Here is a 25193-nt window from a genome sequence, read left to right as displayed (position 1 = left end):
TCCCTGTGTCCCGCATCTTTAAGGCCCGCTCGGACGATGACAACAGGAGATTTGACCGGAGGAGGAGAAGGCTCCCTGTGTCCCGCATCTTTAAGGCCCGCTCGGACGATGACAACAGGAGATTTGACCGGAGGAGGAGAAGGCTCCCTGTGTCCCGCATCTTTAAGGCCCGCTCGGACGATGACAACAGGAGATTTGACCGGAGGAGGAGAAGGCTCCCTGTGTCCCGCATCTTTAAGGCCCGCTCGGACGATGACAACAGGAGATTTGGCCGAGGCGGAGAAGGTTCCCTGTGTCACGCATCTTTAAGGCCCGCTCGGACGATGACAATAGGAGATTTTACCGAGGTGGAGAAGGCTCCCTGTGTTCCGCATCTTTAAGGCTCGCTGGAGTGAAAACAAAAGCCGGTGAGGCTTAGAGTGTTTGTGTGTCTGTTTTTTAAGGCCCGCTCGAGTGAAGAATCCGATCGAAGATGGAGAGGACTTTCTGTGTCCCTCTTTATTAATAAATCCCGTGCAGGGCGAGAATTTTTTTTTGTTTATTAAGTTTGTTTATGAAGTTCGGTATGAGATTGAACTAAATTTTGTGTCCCTAACGTGCATTTTATTACGACCAGATATATTTATAGATTTCCGTCTTTCTTTATTACTAGTTGTTGTAATATTGCATCTCTTAGTTTAGATAGTAATAATACGGCGAGTTTCGAATAGCTGAATTTGGAATATTCAGAGGTAATTATGAATATTTTCATCGTGCGAGTTAGGAAGAACTCGACTGGACAAGTGATGTTGGTCACTTGTGGAGTAGGATTCTTTCCAACTCTTGGTGGAACTCTGAAGCAGTCACCTCCACGTGGTGAGTTCTGGGCTGTCGTTCGTCTGGAAATGACGAACGGCAGGCGAAGAGCTGCTTGTTCCATTTTTATCCATTCGTCCACTGCTGCATTTCTTATGCCGTTTGACGTTGAAAACCCAAAGTCTAGAGAGATTGCGGCCGACGTTTTCAACGCGAAAACGTGTACGTCGGACGTTAAGCGCCGCCTTCCTGTAAGCCTAGAAGTTTGACAATGGCGTTTGGAACGTCAGTAGAATCACGCTCGACGTCCCAAACGCTATTGTCAAACTTCTAGGCTTACAGGATGGCGGAGCTTGACCCTTCATGATTCGATGAAAGTTTGCAGGGATACCTAAGATTTTGCAAATAATTTTACACATTTTTTTTTGCTCTTAAATAAATGTCTTTTAATAATTATATAAGAAGTTAAGGCCCTCTTTTCTCAGGCCCCGCAGGACGAAAATAGCATTAAAAAAATTTGCATGGGGACACTTATGATTCGAAAACGATCGGATATTTTATATTATGTTACGCCTTCGTCAATAGTGTGCTACTTTTATAACACTAATATACACATTAATTTTTTTCGAAAAAAAATAAATAATGAAAAAAAACTACTTGGTCAGATTTGGCAGCATGTTCGAAGATCGAAACACGGAGCGATGCTTTATGTCAAATTCGCGTTAGTGTCGGTTAGGAATTTATGATCTTTATGTACAAATTTTGCGAAATTTTATTGACAATTATATGAAATTATTCTATTCTGAAAGGTAAGAGAGAGAAAGAAAGATTCGTGCATTTAATTAATAGTAATTAATAAATTTTTTAAATAATGACTTGACACGTGGTAATGTTTATTAATTAACTAACCATTAGTTAGTGGCTTAGACTTGATAGAAGTACCCAAATAGAAAAGAATTTAGTAGCGTTGTGCTTCCACATTTGTATCTACAGTTTAATTTTTCGTCTATTGTTATAGTACGTTTTTTTTATTCCCACGTGGAAACGTAATAAATTTTGAATGAGAGCACGTGTACTTAGACTTGTTATAAATTTTCGCGGTAAACGTGACTTAGACGAAAAGTTGTGTGTGTGTGTGTTCGCTAATATACGGTTATATATAATTGCTAATAATCACTAATGTAGTATAAAGAAATTAATTTAAAAATAGGGAAATTAATACTGATAAAAACATCAGTAAAAAATATATATATTATACATAGAAATTGATTGCAATGACCATTCACCCTATAGTGGATAGTCTACGAAATCAAACGACGCCTGTTGAACCCGGTTGCGCACTCGGGATTTTTACAACCCAGACTGTATGCAGCAGTTCTAGCAATGCTTATACATTTCCCTGCTTATCCAATAGGCATGTTTGAGAATGTCCTGTCGCTGTCGTGTCGTGTTCGGTTATTTCTCTGCGACATATATCTTTTCACTTTTAGAATGTTTTTGAGCCTAGAAAAGATAGTCACGGGGCCGAATCTGTAGAGTGCGGTTGATGGGAACTAAAGGGATGTTGCATTTGGCCAAAACTTCTGACACTCGGGGCTTCGTGACATGATGCATTACTATAGCATAATAACCAGTTACCAGAATGCCATTTGTGAATGGTTCTGTAGAAAGTGGTCCCCGACTGGTATTCTGCCGAGCACTGATGGACCATCAGTGTATGTAGCTTATTTGCTTTTTCTCACTCATTGGGGGTTTTTTATTCTGATGTTAAACCAAACATGAAATGATTGCTATCAATAAATAATCAACAATATATAATGTTGTCCTTTGTGGAAAATTGAATTCAAAACTGCTCTTAATCAGTTTTTATGAAATATATCATAAGATGTAACAATTGCAGCCAGAGCTTTATTAGCTTGGAATATTTCTGATACGTAATAGCAAATTTTTACTAAATTTAATTTCTGCCAGTGTTTTTTAATGATTATTGCTCATACCTATCCAAGTATAAATGAAATCATGGTTTAGAAATCACCTTTTTTAATATATTCTATTAAGAAATCTTAACAATACTTATTAATTGTACTAACAAATGATTCAAGTGTCAATGACCTTCAGATTCAATCTTGTTCCGTTGACATAAGTATAAGTTATATTATGATACTGAAGAAGATATTGAAAATTCAGTAGCAAAAAAAAAAAAAAAAAAAAACTTTATTTACTATAAGATATTTAAAGGTTATGACATATTAGTCTGACAAATTCTCAATCATTAATATAACAATGAAATGAGTATAAATTAGAATCATTTGTGGTTGCTTTTTTCTCAGGTTCATCTTTTTCAGAAATTATTTTAGGGTATCATCACACAGAACCCTTGAGATCCAAATGAAATCATACCGAAAAAGATTATTCATTTCATAGTAGATTGAGTAGACCTTGCAGCAGGAAAGAACAAATTCCAACTTGTGTCATTATGCAGTTTGCAAATATGTTGCCTCATCCGTTCCAGTTGTAATAATTCTTAATGTTAAATTCTTTTCTGTTAGGTTACTTTTATTTGTATGCCACTAATTACAAAAAATAGATCTGCAATTTGCAAAACAGTTCAAGAATATTATCAATGTAAAATGCAAATAGGTAAACATTTAATGCATTAATTTATAAAAATGAGATTAGATTTTAAAGAACAGTTTCATTTATTATTTGAGAATAAGAGAGAGATTTTCTAATTAATAATGAATCAGAATTATGAAACAAAATAATCATACAGAAATGAGTACACAATGCACCAATTAAGTAATGAGGCTGATGATACTATAAAAAATAAATAATGCTAATAGCAAAATAAAGTTATATATTTTCTAAATCATCATTTCTAATATCTATATAACATATCTTTTATAAAAGTTTTGAAAACACTTCTGGAACTCTTCTTTTAATACTGTTTTTAGCTAGCTGGTCATTGGAGCCTGGATGCCATCTGTAATCACATATTGCATTTCTTTCATGGCTCTTTTGATTTCAGGGAATAGAAAATAATTTTCAGGAGCCAAATCTGGAGTGTAGTTCAATGACTTTCAACTTACGACAGAAATGTTTGAGTATATTGTCATACAATAACAGTTTTTATAGTCAAAATTTAATTTTTTTCTTGATGAATCCGATCCCATAACCTCTTCAACACTTCATCTTAGAACTTTTTCATCACTATTGTTTTTGAGGCATAAATTCTCAATGGCTAATGCCTGTTATATCAAAGATGATCATTATCATGGCTTTTCACTTGATGTTTTTAACAAGTTTTTTTTTTTTTTGATGGGAGAGGATGGCAAATACCAGTTTGAGCTCTGATGTTTGTTGGGCTGCAATTTTCAAGTTGTCCTATAAATTCTCATTGGCATCCATCCACTTGTCTGCCCTTCCTTAATCCCAAGAACAGAGTAAGATAGAGGAAAGTTGAGACCAGATATGGAAAGCCCTTTACGAAAATGAAAAAACTATTGAAATACGCTTGTTTAAGATAAACATTCATCATCATAAATTTTTTTCAAATTGGAAAGAATTTTCATTGTAATTTTCCCATATATAAACTCAAAACCTGATATTATTAATAAGGTGACCAACTTTTTTATAATGAAAAGGAGGACACAAATAAATTGAAGGAAAAAATATTGTAAATAAAAGAAACATTTTATTCATTGCAATAGTAATACACTATAATAATCTCTACTCCATGCATATGTGCCGTGTTGTGTTTCAATAAGATGTAAACAAAGCTACTTGTGTGTGGTGTGCTGTCTCAAGGTCTTCCTTGTGGAGCGCATGTTGTCTCATAATTGCATCTCGCCACACTATCCCGAGCCATGATGAATTGTCATGTCACATAAGATCACATGCAATGGATTGGCTCGGCATCGATCAAATACATAGATTTACAGATTAGTCTTCAAGTATCGAAAAGGAGGTCACTTTTTGAGGGAGGACAGAACTTACGAAAGAAGGACTGTCCTCCCTAAAGGAGGATGATTGGTCACCTTATTATTAATCAAAGCCAAACAATCGTAATAATGAAACAGGTTCATTATTATTGCCTGATTCATTAAGGTGATCATTTGGCTTTTACTTTTCTCAATTTTCAATAAAATTTGACAACTGTTCTTTGCTCCGTTTTCAATTTTCTGATGACATGCATAAAACTATTATTACTCTTTCCATCATAAATCATGACCAAATTTTATCAGACAAGTTTCAATTTGCACTTGTTGTAACAAGCATACACTAATAAATCTAACCATGTATATTATTTTGGCCTCTTATATTAATACTAAATGTAGAGTGCATTCAGTATCATCATTTAATTGGCACACTGTAAATACAAAAAGGCTGTTAATCAAGCTATCCAACAATTATTTGCTGTTATTCTTGAACAATGTTGCAAAGTGTGATCAATTTTTCTATTATAAAAATATTTACTGATCAGTTATCTGCAAACACATTGTTATAATATATTTTAATTAGTAAATTAATTAATATTGTTATTTTTGTCTTATCATTTTTTTATTCTGCATGTTTGAAGATGACATTATCAGGAAAATGTCAGATAGTCTTGAACATCAAGACACCTGATGAGATTAAAGAAGAATCATGGACTGCAGTAACTCTCATCAAGGAATTGAACACACCAGAGTCATCAATAATGTGGTGTGCGGAAAGGCGTCTGTTGACAAATGAACGCCACTGCACCTCGTGCAGCAAGTCGCTTTGTTTGACGGCAAATAAGAGTGTCATTGACAAATATCAGTGGCGTTGTAAGAAGTGTTCTGTTGTAGAATCCATTCGTAAAAAATCTGTCTTTCAAAATTGTCATTTAACTATTTTACAAATTATAATAATTATGTATTTTTGGTCAAGAGAGTATCCGTCCAGAATAGCTGCAGTGGAAGTTGAAGTGAGTAAAAAAGTGGCCATAGATTGGTATAATTTCTTTAGAGATATCTGCAAAAATTACTTTGATTCCCATCCAGTTCAACTAGGAGGTTTGGATGATAATGGATTTCCAAAGGTAGTAGAAGTGGATGAGACATTTATTTTCCATAAGAATCATAATTGTGAACAAACTAAAAATGATAGAAAATGCGTATTTGGAGGCATCGAACGTGATTCGCGAAAGTGTTTCCTAGTGGAAGTACCAAACCGGAAAGCTCAAACACTTTTTCCAATTATAGAACAATATGTATTGCCTGGAAGCAGGATTATATCGGATGACTGTTCTGCATATGCCAAAATTGGCCAAATAAATGATGGGATATATCAGCACGATAGCGTCCACGAACGAGATTTTGTGGATGGCATAGATCCAGAAATCCACACTCAACACATTAAAAATATGTGGTCAAGAGCAAAACAAAAATTAAAACATCAATATTATAAAAATACCAAATTATTTCAACCTTATTTATTAGAATTTCAATGGCGATGTTTGTTTAAAACTCATGCTTTTGAAAACTTTTTAATGTGTGTTTCAAATAAATATCCATGTTAATTTTTTAATTGTCTTTTTTTATGATGGAATTTGTACATCTTATATGTGTTCAATATTGATCATCTGATTTATCCCAGTCAAGATTCTCCTAAATTAATAGCTAATTAGATTTCAGTTTGCATCAACATTATTTGATGATTCTCCATTTACTTTTAAGTAATGAACATAACAATGACTATAGAGTAAGTAAAAGTTTATATTATATTTAATATTCATAAATCATATTTATATATTTTGAATAATTGTTGTTTTTAACATTTCATTGGCAATTACATAAAATATTATTTAGAAAGCTGATTTGGTTGCCAAACAAAATGTTTACTGGTTCTAACATATACATTAGCTTTTTTGAAGTAAACAAACAGCAATTGATGGCAAAAGTAGATCATTTACTACAAATTATGGCCATTTTTCATCTACATTAAAAACATTATGTAGATCAAATGTTACTATTTTATTTTATACCAGGGCTGTGGAGTCGGAGTCGTGGGGTTTTGGTGTTTTAGCCGGAGACGGAGTCGGTAGATTTTTACGCGACTCCACAGCCCTGTTTTATACAAGTAGAAAGGAATACGTTTCTATTAGAAGAAAAATTAAGCAATTTAAAGTTAGAAATTAAAATAATATACTAAATTAATATCTCAAGGTACACGCTAGCCTTATATTTCTCCCAGCAGGATGGAAAAAATTAACATAAATGTGAGAAAACTAAGACAAAACAAACTCATTTGGTCTACTACTAAGACCTGAAGCAGGTCTTAGAAGACCAAATAAATAATTGATTTTAATAATTATATAATATAAATTTAGGATTTTTAATTTTTCCATCCTGTAAGGTTAGTGTGTTTGTTATTTTAATTAACTGCCTGGTTGCTATAAGATTAGAACTTTAAAATTTAATATTGTTTTGTCTTTTGGGCATTAGGAGGGCCTTTTAATACGCACATCATGGATTTGGCTGGGTCTACAATGAGACAGCTGCATGATTAGAAATAAAGTCAGACTACCCATGAAAATTCCATAGGATCTAACTCAGACTCAAATCTTGGTCCTTCAGAGTGGCAGTTACATATCTGAACCACTTCAATCACATTCATTAAATTTAATTCAGCTTTGATATATAAATCCATGATTCTTAACCTGTTCATGTCTTAATGAATTCTCTTGTTACATTTCAAGTAAAATGACACCAAGCATGATCCCAGCTGTATTAAATCTTGTTGTATAAACATCTGCCAAGATTCTACATTAACTGATTTTATTGATCAAAATGTATAGCAGTAAATTTTAACAGTACAGAATAGTTAATATACAATTGATTGAAAGAAATAGCATTTTCTTCTGCCTCTGTATTAAATCAAAATCATTCTGTTATGAGCATGCTTTCTAACATGCATTCATTTAAATAGAATAAGCCTTAAAAAATATCAAGTGTGTGACAGATCTATTTTTGATTTTATTTCCGTATTAGACATACTATTTTTATCCTTTACTTTAAATTATTTTTCTTCCCCTTAAAGGGATCATAGTCTCAATTGAATGGCAGTGATTTTTATAAGGAAGAGAAGAGACAATATGAAATATGTAAGTATTTAGCTTCCAATTTTTCTCTTAAAATAAATTACATATTTATCTGAAAATTTGTTTATAGGCATTTCCTATATCTGTGAATAAAGTTTAATGTAAGTTTGCTAATCAAGTTGTCCAGTAAGAATCTACAGAGTTGCTGCTACTGTTGTCAAACTGATATGAATTAATACATCCGGTCCAATGATACTTGCTTGGATGAGTAAAATATTTTCTTTTTTTATATAATTTTGAGTATTTATTCAACAATGGAAGTTTTCTGAAAAATAAGAAATATATTTGTGAATAAATATTTATTATGGAACAAGTTTAACTTTGTATTTTAATGAACTTTGATATGCAGTTAAAGCTAAAATATTTTCCAAACTGATCAATATATAAACTTTTTTCTATACGATGATGATATGCAAATAATACTACCTAATTTCTCAGATATTATATTGTAACAATAATAGTAAAGACTGTACAGAATTACTTTATTGCATAAAATTACTTTGCAAATGTTAATCTGAATGTTACCTGTTCCACAAAATGAGCAACATTTCTGGATTTGGCATAACGCAAATTCATATTAGTTATTATTTACTGACATATTATACTAAACTGCATCAACTTGCAAATAAGTCTTGAACTTCAATTCTTTCAATCTGATAACAAAGTTTAGAACAGTTCTAGATTATAGATTTGAATCCTGGATAATTATTAAATTTAATGAGAGAGATAACTCCTAACGCCTACCTCTAATATCAAATTACTTAAAATTTAATTATTAATGGTAGCGAAAAATAGTCCGACGCATTACGGAAGTCATTTGGCTCTGATTAATAACATTGGGTTTTGAGATGTTTATATTCGTATCCTGCTTTGGACATGAATGTTTATCAGAGTTTAATGTATAAAATGTATATATAAAACTTGAAATTTTTGTTGATTTGTTTAATGTTCTACTTTTATATAACAAAACTAGTTATGATCAGAAATGTATTTTGATAGTTTTTAAATTACTATTTGAAGATTTTACAAATCTTGAATGCTAAAATTTTTTTATATATAATACTTTTCACTTTGTGTTTTTAACATATACATATGTCTGGACAACCAAGATGCTTTACCATGTTGTAGAAGTATCGGCCTTCCACTCTGGGGATGCAAGTTTGAGTCTGGGTAGACACAGATATATCAAGCCATATCTTTCATTATTCGGCCTTCCCATTGAGTTTGGCCAAATTCAAAATGGACATGGAAGAAGAGTCTCTTAGTGATTATAGGATGGAAAAAGTTTTAAAAAATTAAAACAAATATAATCAATTATATTAATACATATTGTTTAAATTGTTCACCAAAATTAGATTTAATTCATTGATACCTCTGTATACCGACAGAAAAAGAATAAATCAAATAAGAATTAATAATAATTTTTTATTAAACATAAATCAAAATTAAAACTTGTGTAAAGTTTTTTTTTTCTTTTTTAGAATTGATTTTATTCTCTTCATTTCATTTACAAAATATTCAACTATTAAAATGTTTTATTAATAGTGTTTGTTTACAAGAAAAAGAAATTAAATTTCTTATTACGCATTAACAAAGCAATATTTAAGGGCATTTATTGCTTTCTCCCATTCGTCGTCATCTATCTCTGGAAGATCCTGCACAAATTTAATTAATTTTGTTACAAAATTAAATTTAATATTAAAATAATAATCGATTAATACGATAACTTACTTTACGATACTCTTGAATGCATTTATTAACCTTAATAAAAAATTTAAATTTAGATTAATTGTAATCTTAACCATTAGATAAATGCAAATTACAATATTTTAAGTCAATTATATAATGACTTACATTTTTATCATTGAATATATCTGAATCACATGTATATGTGATAATTGCTTCTGATTTTTCAGGATAATGGTAATATTCGTTGACGCATTGATCGTAAATATCACTCAGCTATATTTTTGGATATAACTATAAAAATTCTAAATTCTTAGACGGATGAAAACTGGATAAAAGATTATACAGACCTCATCCATAATTTCTGGGCTTCTAGAAATAGAACACTCAAGAATTCTTGTTTGAAAATCATCAGGTAGAGCTGCAAAAACATATTTCTTTTTTTAAGAGATATCCAACGCTTGGTTAAATTTAAAACTGTGTAAATTCTTACTGCAATATGCTGCTTTTGCTTCATCTAACTGGAAAGCGTAAGCAGTACAAAAATGTGTTACAATTAAACTAAATGTAAGAAAGTGCTTCATGATGTCTGCTTCTTAAGAAAGAAATATAAAACAGAAATGTATTGTATAGGAAATAATTAAAGATTAACTATATCTTTTACAGGATGTTGTTAGTAGATATCTCTCAGTTAGAAATGAATGTACCGTACGTGTGCTGTTTCTTTAGATAAAAATTAAAAAATTCTGCGTGATTAAAAAAATATATTTATTTTGTTTTAATAACTGATTGAAAAGTCTTCTGAATTATTCTTAATTTCAGAAGAAAAAAAATAAGGCAACAAATTGTGATGCTTTGCTTAATTTTTATAAAATATACTGTATTAATAAAGAAACTCCCAAATATATTTGCTTTTTTATTTAATAAGATATAAAAATTACATACTTTTATTAAAATTTAAGTCATAATTAAATTCATATACATTTTATTCATTGATTCATCACTGAATGTTGATTTTTCTTCCTGTAAGATGACTGAGTTTTCTCTTAGAGTACAAATATTTTTAAGGTTGATGGGCTAAGGCAATGCAACATGAATGCAATCGGCCAAGGTGAGAAGGGTGCTTCCCAGGAGGAAACTTGCTGCTATTTAAGGATTAGACATGTAAAGAAAACTTTTGAAAACTCCATACAGCTAGGCGTAAATTTGTAACCAATTACCGGGTAGAAATTAACTTGAATATTCCTGTATGATACTACAACTTCTTAATCATTTGAACTTTTCTATGAAACACAGTGATATTTTTATAAATTGTAGGAATATGTTGGTAATTGACCTCAAAAAAATTATAAATATGCCACTATGCTGATTACAGGATTATTCTATGATAATGATTGCCATTTTTTGTTTAATTTTTATTATACTAGTGAGGATCTGAATGAGTTAAAAGTGTGTCAAAAACATTTAATCACAAATAATACTCAGGTACTTAAAGGTTTAGTGTTTCATTGATTTTACTTGTATTTAATGTGTTTGAATTTAACTTCTGGGATCTACTTCTAGCCTTTCTTTGTTGAAATAGTGATTGTTACCAGCACATTCATTTCCGTCAAAAGTGAAATAGGACTCATCATCCATAACCATGATGCCTTCAGACCATTACGCAGAAGGAATTTTTTGAGTAGCAAGTTGTTTCATTGTATATTTTGGAGAAAACTTTTGCTTCTTGTGTGCCACTTCAGGTTTCTTCAGAATGTGGCGAACATACAATCTGGTGTGAAATTTTCAATTTTCTTCCCAATTTTCTAAGCATTTGCCCAAATTTTTCTAAGGTTTCTCCCCTCAATTGTTTTCTCTTCCTTTGTTATTTTTCTTCTCTTTTCACCACTTTCCGTCCTTTTTACAGGTTTTTAGTTCTGAATGATGCTATACATTTTGCTGTGGAATCCCCAGAGCAATGATACAGATATTTTTAACTGTATAAGCTTTCTAATTTTTGCAATTTTCAGTATAAAATCTGCCAGTTACGTTTCGATCGAATTAATTTAATCCTTTCATTTTTAAAATGGAACATTATTTATGTAAACTTTTTCGATAAATGGAATCGAGAACATTCTAGAAAAAGGTATGCTATCTTGTCACATGCAATTATTCGAAATTACTGGAAAATGCTACTGAAATTTTGCAGATTTTTTAGTATACACTCATATCTTTACAGACTTCCATTCTGTTCATACAAAATATTCAAAATATTATATGAATACTACTAATCTAATGTCTTACTTTGTCCCTATTTAAACTTTCAATTAGCATTAATTCTTCTATGAATTATTTTTACATAAAATTGTTTTTTTATTTGAATTTTTGTGCTCCCAAACTCTTGCACCTCTATTCAAGGACCAAGTAGACGTATTTCTCTAATGACCCTGGCTTGGAGCCCAGAACCCTAAATGGCTAAATCCAGAACTGTTTTTGATGCAACATTATATCACAAAGACACACAAACTACATAGATTTTATAAATTTGTTATATCCTCCTTTGTATTAAATCTTTTAAACCTCGTTCTAAGATTTCGCTTTTAAGTAAGATACAGAAGAAGTTATGTAATTGAACCCGGAATCTTACATTAGTCAATTACCTTTTATAAATGTATTATTTCAAAATGCTTTACTACATTAACTGTAAAAGTTTTTAATTCGATACATTTATTTTAAATAATTATCTGGAGAATTCTGGCATGCGTGTTGTGGGTTTAATAAGAGATTGGACTTCTGTGCAATCTCTTATTAAACAGTCGCACGGAGGCCAGAGTGAGATGGTGAAATACCTTGAACAAGTATGAACAAGCACACAGAGTTTTAACTGTGTAGTGCTATTAGTTTGGTGTGAGGAACTGTTTGAAATAAATGTATTTTTTTCATGCATCAGAAAAACGACAAGCTTGAAAATAGAGGTGTGTATCAACATAAAATTTTTTGATGAAATCGAAGAAAATTGACACAGCATCTTTTCACCTGCTACGTGAAGCTCCCACATGCATGTCTTGCATATGTGTGTTCAAATGACACAAGATTTTCTGCACGTCGAAGACAATGACCTTACTGGACGCCCCAGCACATCAAAAACCAACTAAAACACGTAAAAAGTCAATGAAATTGTTTGAAATGATCAAAGACTGAGCATAAAAATAATTGCAGAAATGACAAACATTGATTACATTATATATAAGGCTGGTAACAAGCGGTTAAGATTGCAGCCTACTGCCGTGGGGATCCAGAATCTATACAGCAGTGGTCGGCAACTGGTGGTCCGCAAGAAAATTTGGGTGGTCCATGGAGAAATTTGGACATTGATCAACTGAAGGTTATGTGAAATATTACAAAAGAAATGCAAAATGCTTAGTTGCTTTTTTCATTCATTGGGATTTTTCTATTTGAATTTAAAACCAAATACGAAGTGACTGTTATAAAAAAATAATGAACAATAAACAATATTGTGAGTGCAATTGTCATCCTACGTGGAAAAGCACTATGAATCCATAAACTTATTTCAAACAAGCAGTAACGAACTTTAGGCTTGCATCAATTTGTTATAATTAAACAAGGGAGTATCATATTAATAAAGTAAAATTGAACTTTTATGATCATTATTCTACAGAGTTTGTATCATTTAAAAATCTCATGATAATGGTCCATGGAATTGAAAACTGTGAGTTTAGTAGTCTGTGAGGTCAGAAAGGTTGCCGACCGCTGCTATACAGGACTGGACGACGAAAAACCCAGGAATTTGTTGGAGTTAGTCCATCCGGATATGTCGGGTCTCGTTCTTTACCACCAAGCTGCTCCGTTGTGGGTCTGGATGAACTCACAAAGGGTATGTCAAATAAATCAGGAAACTCTTTTATAAGTTTATAAAAGAGTTTTCTCATTATAAAATTAAAAAANTCCATGTTAATTTTTTAATTGTCTTTTTTTATGATGGAATTTGTACATCTTATATGTGTTCAATATTGATCATCTGATTTATCCCAGTCAAGATTCTCCTAAATTAATAGCTAATTAGATTTCAGTTTGCATCAACATTATTTGATGATTCTCCATTTACTTTTAAGTAATGAACATAACAATGACTATAGAGTAAGTAAAAGTTTATATTATATTTAATATTCATAAATCATATTTATATATTTTGAATAATTGTTGTTTTTAACATTTCATTGGCAATTACATAAAATATTATTTAGAAAGCTGATTTGGTTGCCAAACAAAATGTTTACTGGTTCTAACATATACATTAGCTTTTTTGAAGTAAACAAACAGCAATTGATGGCAAAAGTAGATCATTTACTACAAATTATGGCCGTTTTTCATCTACATTAAAAACATTATGTAGATCAAATGTTACTATTTTATTTTATACCAGGGCTGTGGAGTCGGAGTCGTGGGGTTTTGGTGTTTTAGCCGGAGACGGAGTCGGTAGATTTTTACGCGACTCCACAGCCCTGTTTTATACAAGTAGAAAGGAATACGTTTCTATTAGAAGAAAAATTAAGCAATTTAAAGTTAGAAATTAAAATAATATACTAAATTAATATCTCAAGGTACACGCTAGCCTTATATTTCTCCCAGCAGGATGGAAAAAATTAACATAAATGTGAGAAAATTAAGACAAAACAAACTCATTTGGTCTACTACTAAGACCTGAAGCAGGTCTTAGAAGACCAAATAAATAATTGATTTGTCTCAAGGTCTTCCTTGTGGAGCGCATGTTGTCTCATAATTGCATCTCGCCACACTATCCCGAGCCATGATGAATTGTCATGTCACATAAGATCACATGCAATGGATTGGCTCGGCATCGATCAAATACATAGATTTACAGATTAGTCTTCAAGTATCGAAAAGGAGGTCACTTTTTGAGGGAGGACAGAACTTACGAAAGAAGGACTGTCCTCCCTAAAGGAGGATGATTGGTCACCTTATTATTAATCAAAGCCAAACAATCGTAATAATGAAACAGGTTCATTATTATTGCCTGATTCATTAAGGTGATCATTTGGCTTTTACTTTTCTCAATTTTCAATAAAATTTGACAACTGTTCTTTGCTCCGTTTTCAATTTTCTGATGACATGCATAAAACTATTATTACTCTTTCCATCATAAATCATGACCAAATTTTATCAGACAAGTTTCAATTTGCACTTGTTGTAACAAGCATACACTAATAAATCTAACCATGTATATTATTTTGGCCTCTTATATTAATACTAAATGTAGAGTGCATTCAGTATCATCATTTAATTGGCACACTGTAAATACAAAAAGGCTGTTAATCAAGCTATCCAACAATTATTTGCTGTTATTCTTGAACAATGTTGCAAAGTGTGATCAATTTTTCTATTATAAAAATATTTACTGATCAGTTATCTGCAAACACATTGTTATAATATATTTTAATTAGTAAATTAATTAATATTGTTATTTTTGTCTTATCATTTTTTTATTCTGCATGTTTGAAGATGACATTATCAGGAAAATGTCAGATAGTCTTGAACATCAAGACACCTGATGAGATTAAAGAAGAATCATGGACTGCAGTAACTCTCATCAAGGAATTGAACACACCAGAGTCATCAATAATGTGGTGTGCGGAAAGGCGTCTGTTGACAAATGAACGCCACTGCACCTCGTGCAGCAAGTCGCTTTGTTTGACGGCAAATAAGAGTGTCATTGACAAATATCAGTGGCGTTGTAAGAAGTGTTCTGTTGTAGAATCCATTCGTAAAAAATCTGTCTTTCAAAATTGTCATTTAACTATTTTACAAATTATAATAATTATGTATTTTTGGTCAAGAGAGTATCCGTCCAGAATAGCTGCAGTGGAAGTTGAAGTGAGTAAAAAAGTGGCCATAGATTGGTATAATTTCTTTAGAGATATCTGCAAAAATTACTTTGATTCCCATCCAGTTCAGTTAGGAGGTTTGGATGATAATGGGTTTCCAAAGGTAGTAGAAGTGGATGAGACATTTATTTTCCATAAGAATCATAATTGTGAACAAACTAAAAATGATAGAAAATGCGTATTTGGAGGCATCGAACGTGATTCGCGAAAGTGTTTCCTAGTGGAAGTACCAAACCGGAAAGCTCAAACACTTTTTCCAATTATAGAACAATATGTATTGCCTGGAAGCAGGATTATATCGGATGACTGTTCTGCATATGCCAAAATTGGCCAAATAAATGATGGGATATATCAGCACGATAGCGTCCACGAACGAGATTTTGTGGATGGCATAGATCCAGAAATCCACACTCAACACATTAAAAATATGTGGTCAAGAGCAAAACAAAAATTAAAACATCAATATTATAAAAATACCAAATTATTTCAACCTTATTTATTAGAATTTCAATGGCGATGTTTGTTTAAAACTCATGCTTTTGAAAACTTTTTAATGTGTGTTTCAAATAAATATCCATGTTAATTTTTTAATTGTCTTTTTTTATGATGGAATTTGTACATCTTATATGTGTTCAATATTGATCATCTGATTTATCCCAGTCAAGATTCTCCTAAATTAATAGCTAATTAGATTTCAGTTTGCATCAACATTATTTGATGATTCTCCATTTACTTTTAAGTAATGAACATAACAATGACTATAGAGTAAGTAAAAGTTTATATTATATTTAATATTCATAAATCATATTTATATATTTTGAATAATTGTTGTTTTTAACATTTCATTGGCAATTACATAAAATATTATTTAGAAAGCTGATTTGGTTGCCAAACAAAATGTTTACTGGTTCTAACATATACATTAGCTTTTTTGAAGTAAACAAACAGCAATTGATGGCAAAAGTAGATCATTTACTACAAATTATGGCCATTTTTCATCTACATTAAAAACATTATGTAGATCAAATGTTACTATTTTATTTTATACCAGGGCTGTGGAGTCGGAGTCGTGGGGTTTTGGTGTTTTAGCCGGAGACGGAGTCGGTAGATTTTTACGCGACTCCACAGCCCTGTTTTATACAAGTAGAAAGGAATACGTTTCTATTAGAAGAAAAATTAAGCAATTTAAAGTTAGAAATTAAAATAATATACTAAATTAATATCTCAAGGTACACGCTAGCCTTATATTTCTCCCAGCAGGATGGAAAAAATTAACATAAATGTGAGAAAACTAAGACAAAACAAACTCATTTGGTCTACTACTAAGACCTGAAGCAGGTCTTAGAAGACCAAATAAATAATTGATTTTAATAATTATATAATATAAATTTAGGATTTTTAATTTTTCCATCCTGTAAGGTTAGTGTGTTTGTTATTTTAATTAACTGCCTGGTTGCTATAAGATTAGAACTTTAAAATTTAATATTGTTTTGTCTTTTGGGCATTAGGAGGGCCTTTTAATACGCACATCATGGATTTGGCTGGGTCTACAATGAGACAGCTGCATGATTAGAAATAAAGTCAGACTACCCATGAAAATTCCATAGGATCTAACTCAGACTCAAATCTTGGTCCTTCAGAGTGGCAGTTACATATCTGAACCACTTCAATCACATTCATTAAATTTAATTCAGCTTTGATATATAAATCCATGATTCTTAACCTGTTCATGTCTTAATGAATTCTCTTGTTACATTTCAAGTAAAATGACACCAAGCATGATCCCAGCTGTATTAAATCTTGTTGTATAAACATCTGCCAAGATTCTACATTAACTGATTTTATTGATCAAAATGTATAGCAGTAAATTTTAACAGTACAGAATAGTTAATATACAATTGATTGAAAGAAATAGCATTTTCTTCTGCCTCTGTATTAAATCAAAATCATTCTGTTATGAGCATGCTTTCTAACATGCATTCATTTAAATAGAATAAGCCTTAAAAAATATCAAGTGTGTGACAGATCTATTTTTGATTTTATTTCCGTATTAGACATACTATTTTTATCCTTTACTTTAAATTATTTTTCTTCCCCTTAAAGGGATCATAGTCTCAATTGAATGGCAGTGATTTTTATAAGGAAGAGAAGAGACAATATGAAATATGTAAGTATTTAGCTTCCAATTTTTCTCTTAAAATAAATTACATATTTATCTGAAAATTTGTTTATAGGCATTTCCTATATCTGTGAATAAAGTTTAATGTAAGTTTGCTAATCAAGTTGTCCAGTAAGAATCTACAGAGTTGCTGCTACTGTTGTCAAACTGATATGAATTAATACATCCGGTCCAATGATACTTGCTTGGATGAGTAAAATATTTTCTTTTTTTATATAATTTTGAGTATTTATTCAACAATGGAAGTTTTCTGAAAAATAAGAAATATATTTGTGAATAAATATTTATTATGGAACAAGTTTAACTTTGTATTTTAATGAACTTTGATATGCAGTTAAAGCTAAAATATTTTCCAAACTGATCAATATATAAACTTTTTTCTATACGATGATGATATGCAAATAATACTACCTAATTTCTCAGATATTATATTGTAACAATAATAGTAAAGACTGTACAGAATTACTTTATTGCATAAAATTACTTTGCAAATGTTAATCTGAATGTTACCTGTTCCACAAAATGAGCAACATTTCTGGATTTGGCATAACGCAAATTCATATTAGTTATTATTTACTGACATATTATACTAAACTGCATCAACTTGCAAATAAGTCTTGAACTTCAATTCTTTCAATCTGATAACAAAGTTTAGAACAGTTCTAGATTATAGATTTGAATCCTGGATAATTATTAAATTTAATGAGAGAGATAACTCCTAACGCCTACCTCTAATATCAAATTACTTAAAATTTAATTATTAATGGTAGCGAAAAATAGTCCGACGCATTACGGAAGTCATTTGGCTCTGATTAATAACATTGGGTTTTGAGATGTTTATATTCGTATCCTGCTTTGGACATGAATGTTTATCAGAGTTTAATGTATAAAATGTATATATAAAACTTGAAATTTTTGTTGATTTGTTTAATGTTCTACTTTTATATAACAAAACTAGTTATGATCAGAAATGTATTTTGATAGTTTTTAAATTACTATTTGAAGATTTTACAAATCTTGAATGCTAAAATTTTTTTATATATAATACTTTTCACTTTGTGTTTTTAACATATACATATGTCTGGACAACCAAGATGCTTTACCATGTTGTAGAAGTATCGGCCTTCCACTCTGGGGATGCAAGTTTGAGTCTGGGTAGACACAGATATATCAAGCCATATCTTTCATTATTCGGCCTTCCCATTGAGTTTGGCCAAATTCAAAATGGACATGGAAGAAGAGTCTCTTAGTGATTATAGGATGGAAAAAGTTTTAAAAAATTAAAACAAATATAATCAATTATATTAATACATATTGTTTAAATTGTTCACCAAAATTAGATTTAATTCATTGATACCTCTGTATACCGACAGAAAAAGAATAAATCAAATAAGAATTAATAATAATTTTTTATTAAACATAAATCAAAATTAAAACTTGTGTAAAGTTTTTTTTTTCTTTTTTAGAATTGATTTTATTCTCTTCATTTCATTTACAAAATATTCAACTATTAAAATGTTTTATTAATAGTGTTTGTTTACAAGAAAAAGAAATTAAATTTCTTATTACGCATTAACAAAGCAATATTTAAGGGCATTTATTGCTTTCTCCCATTCGTCGTCATCTATCTCTGGAAGATCCTGCACAAATTTAATTAATTTTGTTACAAAATTAAATTTAATATTAAAATAATAATCGATTAATACGATAACTTACTTTACGATACTCTTGAATGCATTTATTAACCTTAATAAAAAATTTAAATTTAGATTAATTGTAATCTTAACCATTAGATAAATGCAAATTACAATATTTTAAGTCAATTATATAATGACTTACATTTTTATCATTGAATATATCTGAATCACATGTATATGTGATAATTGCTTCTGATTTTTCAGGATAATGGTAATATTCGTTGACGCATTGATCGTAAATATCACTCAGCTATATTTTTGGATATAACTATAAAAATTCTAAATTCTTAGACGGATGAAAACTGGATAAAAGATTATACAGACCTCATCCATAATTTCTGGGCTTCTAGAAATAGAACACTCAAGAATTCTTGTTTGAAAATCATCAGGTAGAGCTGCAAAAACATATTTCTTTTTTTAAGAGATATCCAACGCTTGGTTAAATTTAAAACTGTGTAAATTCTTACTGCAATATGCTGCTTTTGCTTCATCTAACTGGAAAGCGTAAGCAGTACAAAAATGTGTTATAATTAAACTAAATGTAAGAAAGTGCTTCATGATGTCTGCTTCTTAAGAAAGAAATATAAAACAGAAATGTATTGTATAGGAAATAATTAAAGATTAACTATATCTTTTACAGGATGTTGTTAGTAGATATCTCTCAGTTAGAAATGAATGTACCGTACGTGTGCTGTTTCTTTAGATAAAAATTAAAAAATTCTGCGTGATTAAAAAAATATATTTATTTTGTTTTAATAACTGATTGAAAAGTCTTCTGAATTATTCTTAATTTCAGAAGAAAAAAAATAAGGCAACAAATTGTGATGCTTTGCTTAATTTTTATAAAATATACTGTATTAATAAAGAAACTCCCAAATATATTTGCTTTTTTATTTAATAAGATATAAAAATTACATACTTTTATTAAAATTTAAGTCATAATTAAATTCATATACATTTTATTCATTGATTCATCACTGAATGTTGATTTTTCTTCCTGTAAGATGACTGAGTTTTCTCTTAGAGTACAAATATTTTTAAGGTTGATGGGCTAAGGCAATGCAACATGAATGCAATCGGCCAAGGTGAGAAGGGTGCTTCCCAGGAGGAAACTTGCTGCTATTTAAGGATTAGACATGTAAAGAAAACTTTTGAAAACTCCATACAGCTAGGCGTAAATTTGTAACCAATTACCGGGTAGAAATTAACTTGAATATTCCTGTATGATACTACAACTTCTTAATCATTTGAACTTTTCTATGAAACACAGTGATATTTATATAAATTGTAGAAATATGTTGTAATTGACCTCAAAAAATTATAAATATGCCACTATACTTATTACAGGATTATTCTATGATGATGATTGCCATTTTTTGTTTAATTTTTATTATACTAGTGAGGATCTGAATGAGTTAAAAGTGTGTCAAAAACATTTAATCACAAATAATACTCAGGTACTTAAAGGTTTAGTGTTTCATTGATTTTACTTGTATTTAATGTGTTTGAATTTAACTTCTGGGATCTACTTCTAGCCTTTCTTTGTTGAAATAGTGATTGTTACCAGCACATTCATTTCCGTCAAAAGTGAAATAGGACTCGTCCATAACCTTCAGACCATTACGCAGAAGGAATTTTTTGAGTAGCAAGTTGTTTCGTTGTATATTTTGGAGAAAACTTTTGCTTCTTGAGTGCCACTTCAGGTTTCTTCAGAATGTGGCGAACATACAATCTGGTGTGAAATTTTCAATTTTCTTCCCAATTTTCTAAGCATTTGCCCAAATTTTTCTAAGGTTTCTCCCCTCAATTGTTTTCTCTTCCTTTGTTATTTTTCTTCTCTTTTCACCACTTTCCGTCCTTTTTACAGGTTTTTAGTTCTGAATGATGCTATACATTTTGCTGTGGAATCCCCAGAGCAATGATACAGATATTTTTAACTGTATAAGCTTTCTAATTTTTGCAATTTTCGGTATAAAATCTGCCAGTTACGTTTCGATCGAATTAATTTAATCCTTTCATTTTTAAAATGGAACATTATTTATGTAAACTTTTTCGATAAATGGAATCGAGAACATTCTAGAAAAAGGTATGCTATCTTGTCACATGCAATTATTCGAAATTACTGGAAAATGCTACTGAAATTTTGCAGATTTTTTAGTATACACTCATATCTTTACAGACTTCCATTCTGTTCATACAAAATATTATATGAATACTACTAATCTAATGTCTTACTTTGTCCCTATTTAAACTTTCAATTAGCATTAATTCTTCTATGAATTATTTTTACATAAAATTGTTTTTTTATTTGAATTTTTGTGCTCCCAAACTCTTGCACCTCTATTCAAGGACCAAGTAGACGTATTTCTCTAATGACCCTGGCTTGGAGCCCAGAACCCTAAATGGCTAAATCCAGAACTGTTTTTGATGCAACATTATATCACAAAGACACACAAACTACATAGATTTTATAAATTTGTTATATCCTCCTTTGTATTAAATCTTTTAAACCTCGTTCTAAGATTTCGCTTTTAAGTAAGATACAGAAGAAGTTATGTAATTGAACCCGGAATCTTACATTAGTCAATTACCTTTTATAAATGTATTATTTCAAAATGCTTTACTACATTAACTGTAAAAGTTTTTAATTCGATACATTTATTTTAAATAATTATCTGGAGAATTCTGGCATGCGTGTTGTGGGTTTAATAAGAGATTGGACTTCTGTGCAATCTCTTATTAAACAGTCGCACGGAGGCCAGAGTGAGATGGTGAAATACCTTGAACAAGTATGAACAAGCACACAGAGTTTTAACTGTGTAGTGCTATTAGTTTGGTGTGAGGAACTGTTTGAAATAAATGTATTTTTTTCATGCATCAGAAAAACGACAAGCTTGAAAATAGAGGTGTGTATCAACATAAAATTTTTTGATGAAATCGAAGAAAATTGACACAGCATCTTTTCACCTGCTACGTGAAGCTCCCACATGCATGTCTTGCATATGTGTGTTCAAATGACACAAGATTTTCTGCACGTCGAAGACAATGACCTTACTGGACGCCCCAGCACATCAAAAACCAACTAAAAAACGTAAAAAGTCAATGAAATTGTTTGAAATGATCAAAGACTGAGCATAAAAATAATTGCAGAAATGACAAACATTGATTACATTATATATAAGGCTGGTAACAAGCGGTTAAGATTGCAGCCTACTGCCGTGGGGATCCAGAATCTATACAGCAGTGGTCGGCAACTGGTGGTCCGCAAGAAAATTTGGGTGGTCCATGGAGAAATTTGGACATTGATCAACTGAAGGTTATGTGAAATATTACAAAAGAAATGCAAAATGCTTAGTTGCTTTTTTCATTCATTGGGATTTTTCTATTTGAATTTAAAACCAAATACGAAGTGACTGTTATAAAAAAATAATGAACAATAAACAATATTGTGAGTGCAATTGTCATCCTACGTGGAAAAGCACTATGAATCCATAAACTTATTTCAAACAAGCAGTAACGAACTTTAGGCTTGCATCAATTTGTTATAATTAAACAAGGGAGTTTCATATTAATAAAGTAAAATTGAACTTTTATGATCATTATTCTACAGAGTTTGTATCATTTAAAAATCTCATGATAATGGTCCATGGAATTGAAAACTGTGAGTTTAGTAGTCTGTGAGGTCAGAAAGGTTGCCGACCGCTGCTATACAGGACTGGACGACGAAAAACCCAGGAATTTGTTGGAGTTAGTCCATCCGGATATGTCGGGTCTCGTTCTTTACCACCAAGCTGCTCCGTTGTGGGTCTGGATGAACTCACAAAGGGTATGTCAAATAAATCAGGAAACTCTTTTATAAGTTTATAAAAGAGTTTTCTCATTATAAAATTAAAAAAAAACTGAATGGATAAATTCAGATACTAAAATTTTACACTGATTTGTGTTGTTATACATATGAGGAATTTAATAAGTATTTTTATCTAGTAAATTGTTTAAACTTACTGACACAATAACTATAGTTGCTTAAAAAATGTGTTACATTACTTTATTTTGTAATATAAATAACTAAAATTGTTTTGTGATGCTAATAATTTTATGATTGCATTATATTATTATATTGTAGATAACAAAATAATGTAGAAATATTAAAAAAGATTGTTGCTATAATATAACTTCCTAACAAACCTCGAGCTATTAGTAAGAAAATACAGTACAAAAATTTAAATTAAGGTGTTTATGCATTTAGATATTGTAATTTTTTAATTAATGACTTAGTTTGAGTTTGGTGTTGGGATTTTTTTTTATTTGGTTTAGCAATTTCCAGACTGTTATATAGAACAGAGGGCTTTCCCTCTGTTATATAAAACAGCATAATATTTCCTGAAATTTTGCAGGAAGATTTGTGTATTAGTGGCATTAATGTTATTAAATTTTGCTGGTTAAAAGTCAAAATAGTGGAGAGATGTGTGTCATATTTCTAATGGTATCAGACTTAATAGTGTCATTTACATTTATTTTTAATGTAAAAACTTATTTTTACCATCAAAATTAAGCATATTTTGTACTTTATAATAATAATATAATATATTTTTAAAAATAAAATTTCATATCAGACGACACACACACATTTTTTAACTTTTTTGCCGGGAAAGTTACGCAACTCGTTACTGGATTTTTTAAATAACTTAATCGTTTTATTTAAAATATTTGTTACAAATAATTTCTATTATAGCATTTTCGTCCGTTCTCGTGTTCACAATTTCTTATCTTAACGGATAAAATTCGCGGAGTTGTTTTTTGAGCGGTCAAAGAACGGATTTGTCGTAATGCTAACACACAAAAAGTTCTTCAAAAAACAATATAAACTGAAAATGATGACGTAAAATATAGAGGCCAACCAGTATTTAGTTATCTACAGTATTTTTTTTTTTAAGCTCTTTCCGCCCTATTATGGATTCGGCCAGGCCGACAATGGAGCGGCCGGGGTGACCGTTAAATATCTCCAATATTAAATTACTCAAAATATATAACATTTTTGTTGATATTATTATCAAATTAGACTCTGAACACGCACCAGTGATTTCGGATTATCTAAAAATCGTAAAAATACCGACGATAAAAATTTTATGACTCGATATTAAAAAGAAATTTTTTTTTTTCAATTATTAAAGAGGGCGCTAATTCAAAAGATGATCGGCTGCCTTTTCTGATGGCGGATTTAACGAAAAGAGAAGCTTCGGAGGCGATAGACGAAGTCGTAGGCACGGTCCCCGATCTGACCGAAGAGGAAAGGAAACAGCTTATGTCTGTTTTAGCTAGAGCCAAGGTAAAAATCCTTATCTATTCTCTCTAATCGTAACTGTAAATGATATGAAATTATCACGTTTAGTTACTAATTATGATACATCGAACGTTAAAAAAGTTATTTATTCGGTGATGTTTGTGTCATTACGCAAGCATTTTCCAAATTTTATAAATAATTTACAGGTTTGTGTATCAATTTTTAATTCAGTTATCAGTCATTAAGTTAATGAGCTTTAAATCTTAATCAGTAGAATTTAATAATGATTAAAGATTTTTGAATTGATAATTAAAATGTGCTTTCGTTTCAGAATTAGTTTTATTATTTGGGTTTGTTGTAGAAACTTGGATGGATATTATTGGTTATTTACTTTCGAATATTAATGTTGCGCGTAGAGATAGGTTTTTAGTAAAAGAAAACTTTGCTCGTTGACGACTTTATTTTGGGTAGTTTGATAACAATCCACGAAAAACCTTTTTTTACGAGTGTTATGTCACTATTAAAT

General features: G+C 30.6%; 4 protein-coding genes across 11 annotated transcripts; 2 read left to right on the top strand and 2 right to left on the bottom strand.

Annotated features, from left to right (window-relative positions):
- Positions 1-1340: 1340 nt before the first annotated feature.
- Positions 1341-8224, top strand: LOC111627790. Of its 4 annotated transcripts, none has more exons than XR_002757057.1 (4): positions 1341-1604; positions 5375-6522; positions 7861-7924; positions 7992-8224. XR_002757057.1 is itself a non-coding variant. In XM_023371431.1 (2 exons), the coding sequence occupies exon 2, from the start codon at positions 5375-5377 to the stop codon at positions 6338-6340; it is 966 nt and encodes a 321-aa protein (XP_023227199.1). In that variant the 5' UTR covers positions 1341-1604; the 3' UTR covers positions 6341-8224. The 4 variants fall into 4 exon arrangements, 1 of the variants encoding a protein (XP_023227199.1); XR_002757058.1 differs by having other exon boundaries at positions 5375-7771; XR_002757056.1 differs by having other exon boundaries at positions 5375-7924.
- Positions 4535-25193, top strand: LOC111627791. Of its 5 annotated transcripts, none has more exons than XR_002757060.1 (4): positions 4535-4602; positions 14356-16275; positions 17614-17677; positions 17745-17977. XR_002757060.1 is itself a non-coding variant. In XM_023371433.1 (2 exons), the coding sequence occupies exon 2, from the start codon at positions 15128-15130 to the stop codon at positions 16091-16093; it is 966 nt and encodes a 321-aa protein (XP_023227201.1). In that variant the 5' UTR covers positions 4535-4602; positions 14356-15127; the 3' UTR covers positions 16094-17977. The 5 variants fall into 5 exon arrangements, 1 of the variants encoding a protein (XP_023227201.1); XR_002757061.1 differs by having other exon boundaries at positions 14356-17524; XR_002757062.1 differs by lacking the exons at positions 17614-17677; positions 17745-17977 and adding an exon at positions 24558-25193.
- On the bottom strand, positions 9477-10390 carry LOC111627793 (venom protein 29-like). The gene is made up of 5 exons (XM_023371435.1): positions 10101-10390; positions 9958-10028; positions 9776-9883; positions 9653-9682; positions 9477-9576 (listed from the first exon to the last, which is right to left on the bottom strand). Exons 1-5 carry the CDS (start codon positions 10189-10191, stop codon positions 9502-9504), a joined length of 375 nt encoding a protein of 124 aa, XP_023227203.1. The 5' UTR covers positions 10192-10390; the 3' UTR covers positions 9477-9501.
- Positions 19230-20141, bottom strand: LOC111627792 (venom protein 29-like). The gene is made up of 5 exons (XM_023371434.1): positions 19854-20141; positions 19711-19781; positions 19529-19636; positions 19406-19435; positions 19230-19329 (listed from the first exon to the last, which is right to left on the bottom strand). Exons 1-5 carry the CDS (start codon positions 19942-19944, stop codon positions 19255-19257), a joined length of 375 nt encoding a protein of 124 aa, XP_023227202.1. The 5' UTR covers positions 19945-20141; the 3' UTR covers positions 19230-19254.

The sequence above is a fragment of the Centruroides sculpturatus genome, unplaced genomic scaffold, assembly GCF_000671375.1.
Source record: "Centruroides sculpturatus isolate CEXI.00-Female unplaced genomic scaffold, Cexi_2.0 scaffold568, whole genome shotgun sequence".
Classification (NCBI taxonomy): domain Eukaryota; kingdom Metazoa; phylum Arthropoda; class Arachnida; order Scorpiones; family Buthidae; genus Centruroides; species Centruroides sculpturatus.
Note: the sequence above shows the minus strand (reverse complement) of the source record. Positions and strands in the feature narration are given on the sequence as shown.

Excerpts from the sequence above, each read along its gene's own strand:
- LOC111627793 (XM_023371435.1), bottom strand. The coding sequence starts at position 10,191 with ATGAAGCACTTTCTTACATTTAGTTTAATTGTAACACATTTTTGTACT. Across the intron at positions 9,683-9,775 it reads ATATATTCAATGATAAAAAT|GTTAATAAATGCATTCAAGA; the intron begins GTAAGTCATTAT and ends TTTTTTATTAAG. Across the intron at positions 9,577-9,652 it reads GCATTCAAGAGTATCGTAAA|GATCTTCCAGAGATAGATGA; the intron begins GTAAGTTATCGT and ends AAATTTGTGCAG.
- LOC111627790 (XM_023371431.1), top strand. The coding sequence starts at position 5,375 with ATGACATTATCAGGAAAATGTCAGATAGTCTTGAACATCAAGACACCT.
- LOC111627792 (XM_023371434.1), bottom strand. The coding sequence starts at position 19,944 with ATGAAGCACTTTCTTACATTTAGTTTAATTATAACACATTTTTGTACT. Across the intron at positions 19,782-19,853 it reads AGCAAAAGCAGCATATTGCA|CTCTACCTGATGATTTTCAA; the intron begins GTAAGAATTTAC and ends ATGTTTTTGCAG. Across the intron at positions 19,436-19,528 it reads ATATATTCAATGATAAAAAT|GTTAATAAATGCATTCAAGA; the intron begins GTAAGTCATTAT and ends TTTTTTATTAAG.
- LOC111627791 (XM_023371433.1), top strand. The coding sequence starts at position 15,128 with ATGACATTATCAGGAAAATGTCAGATAGTCTTGAACATCAAGACACCT.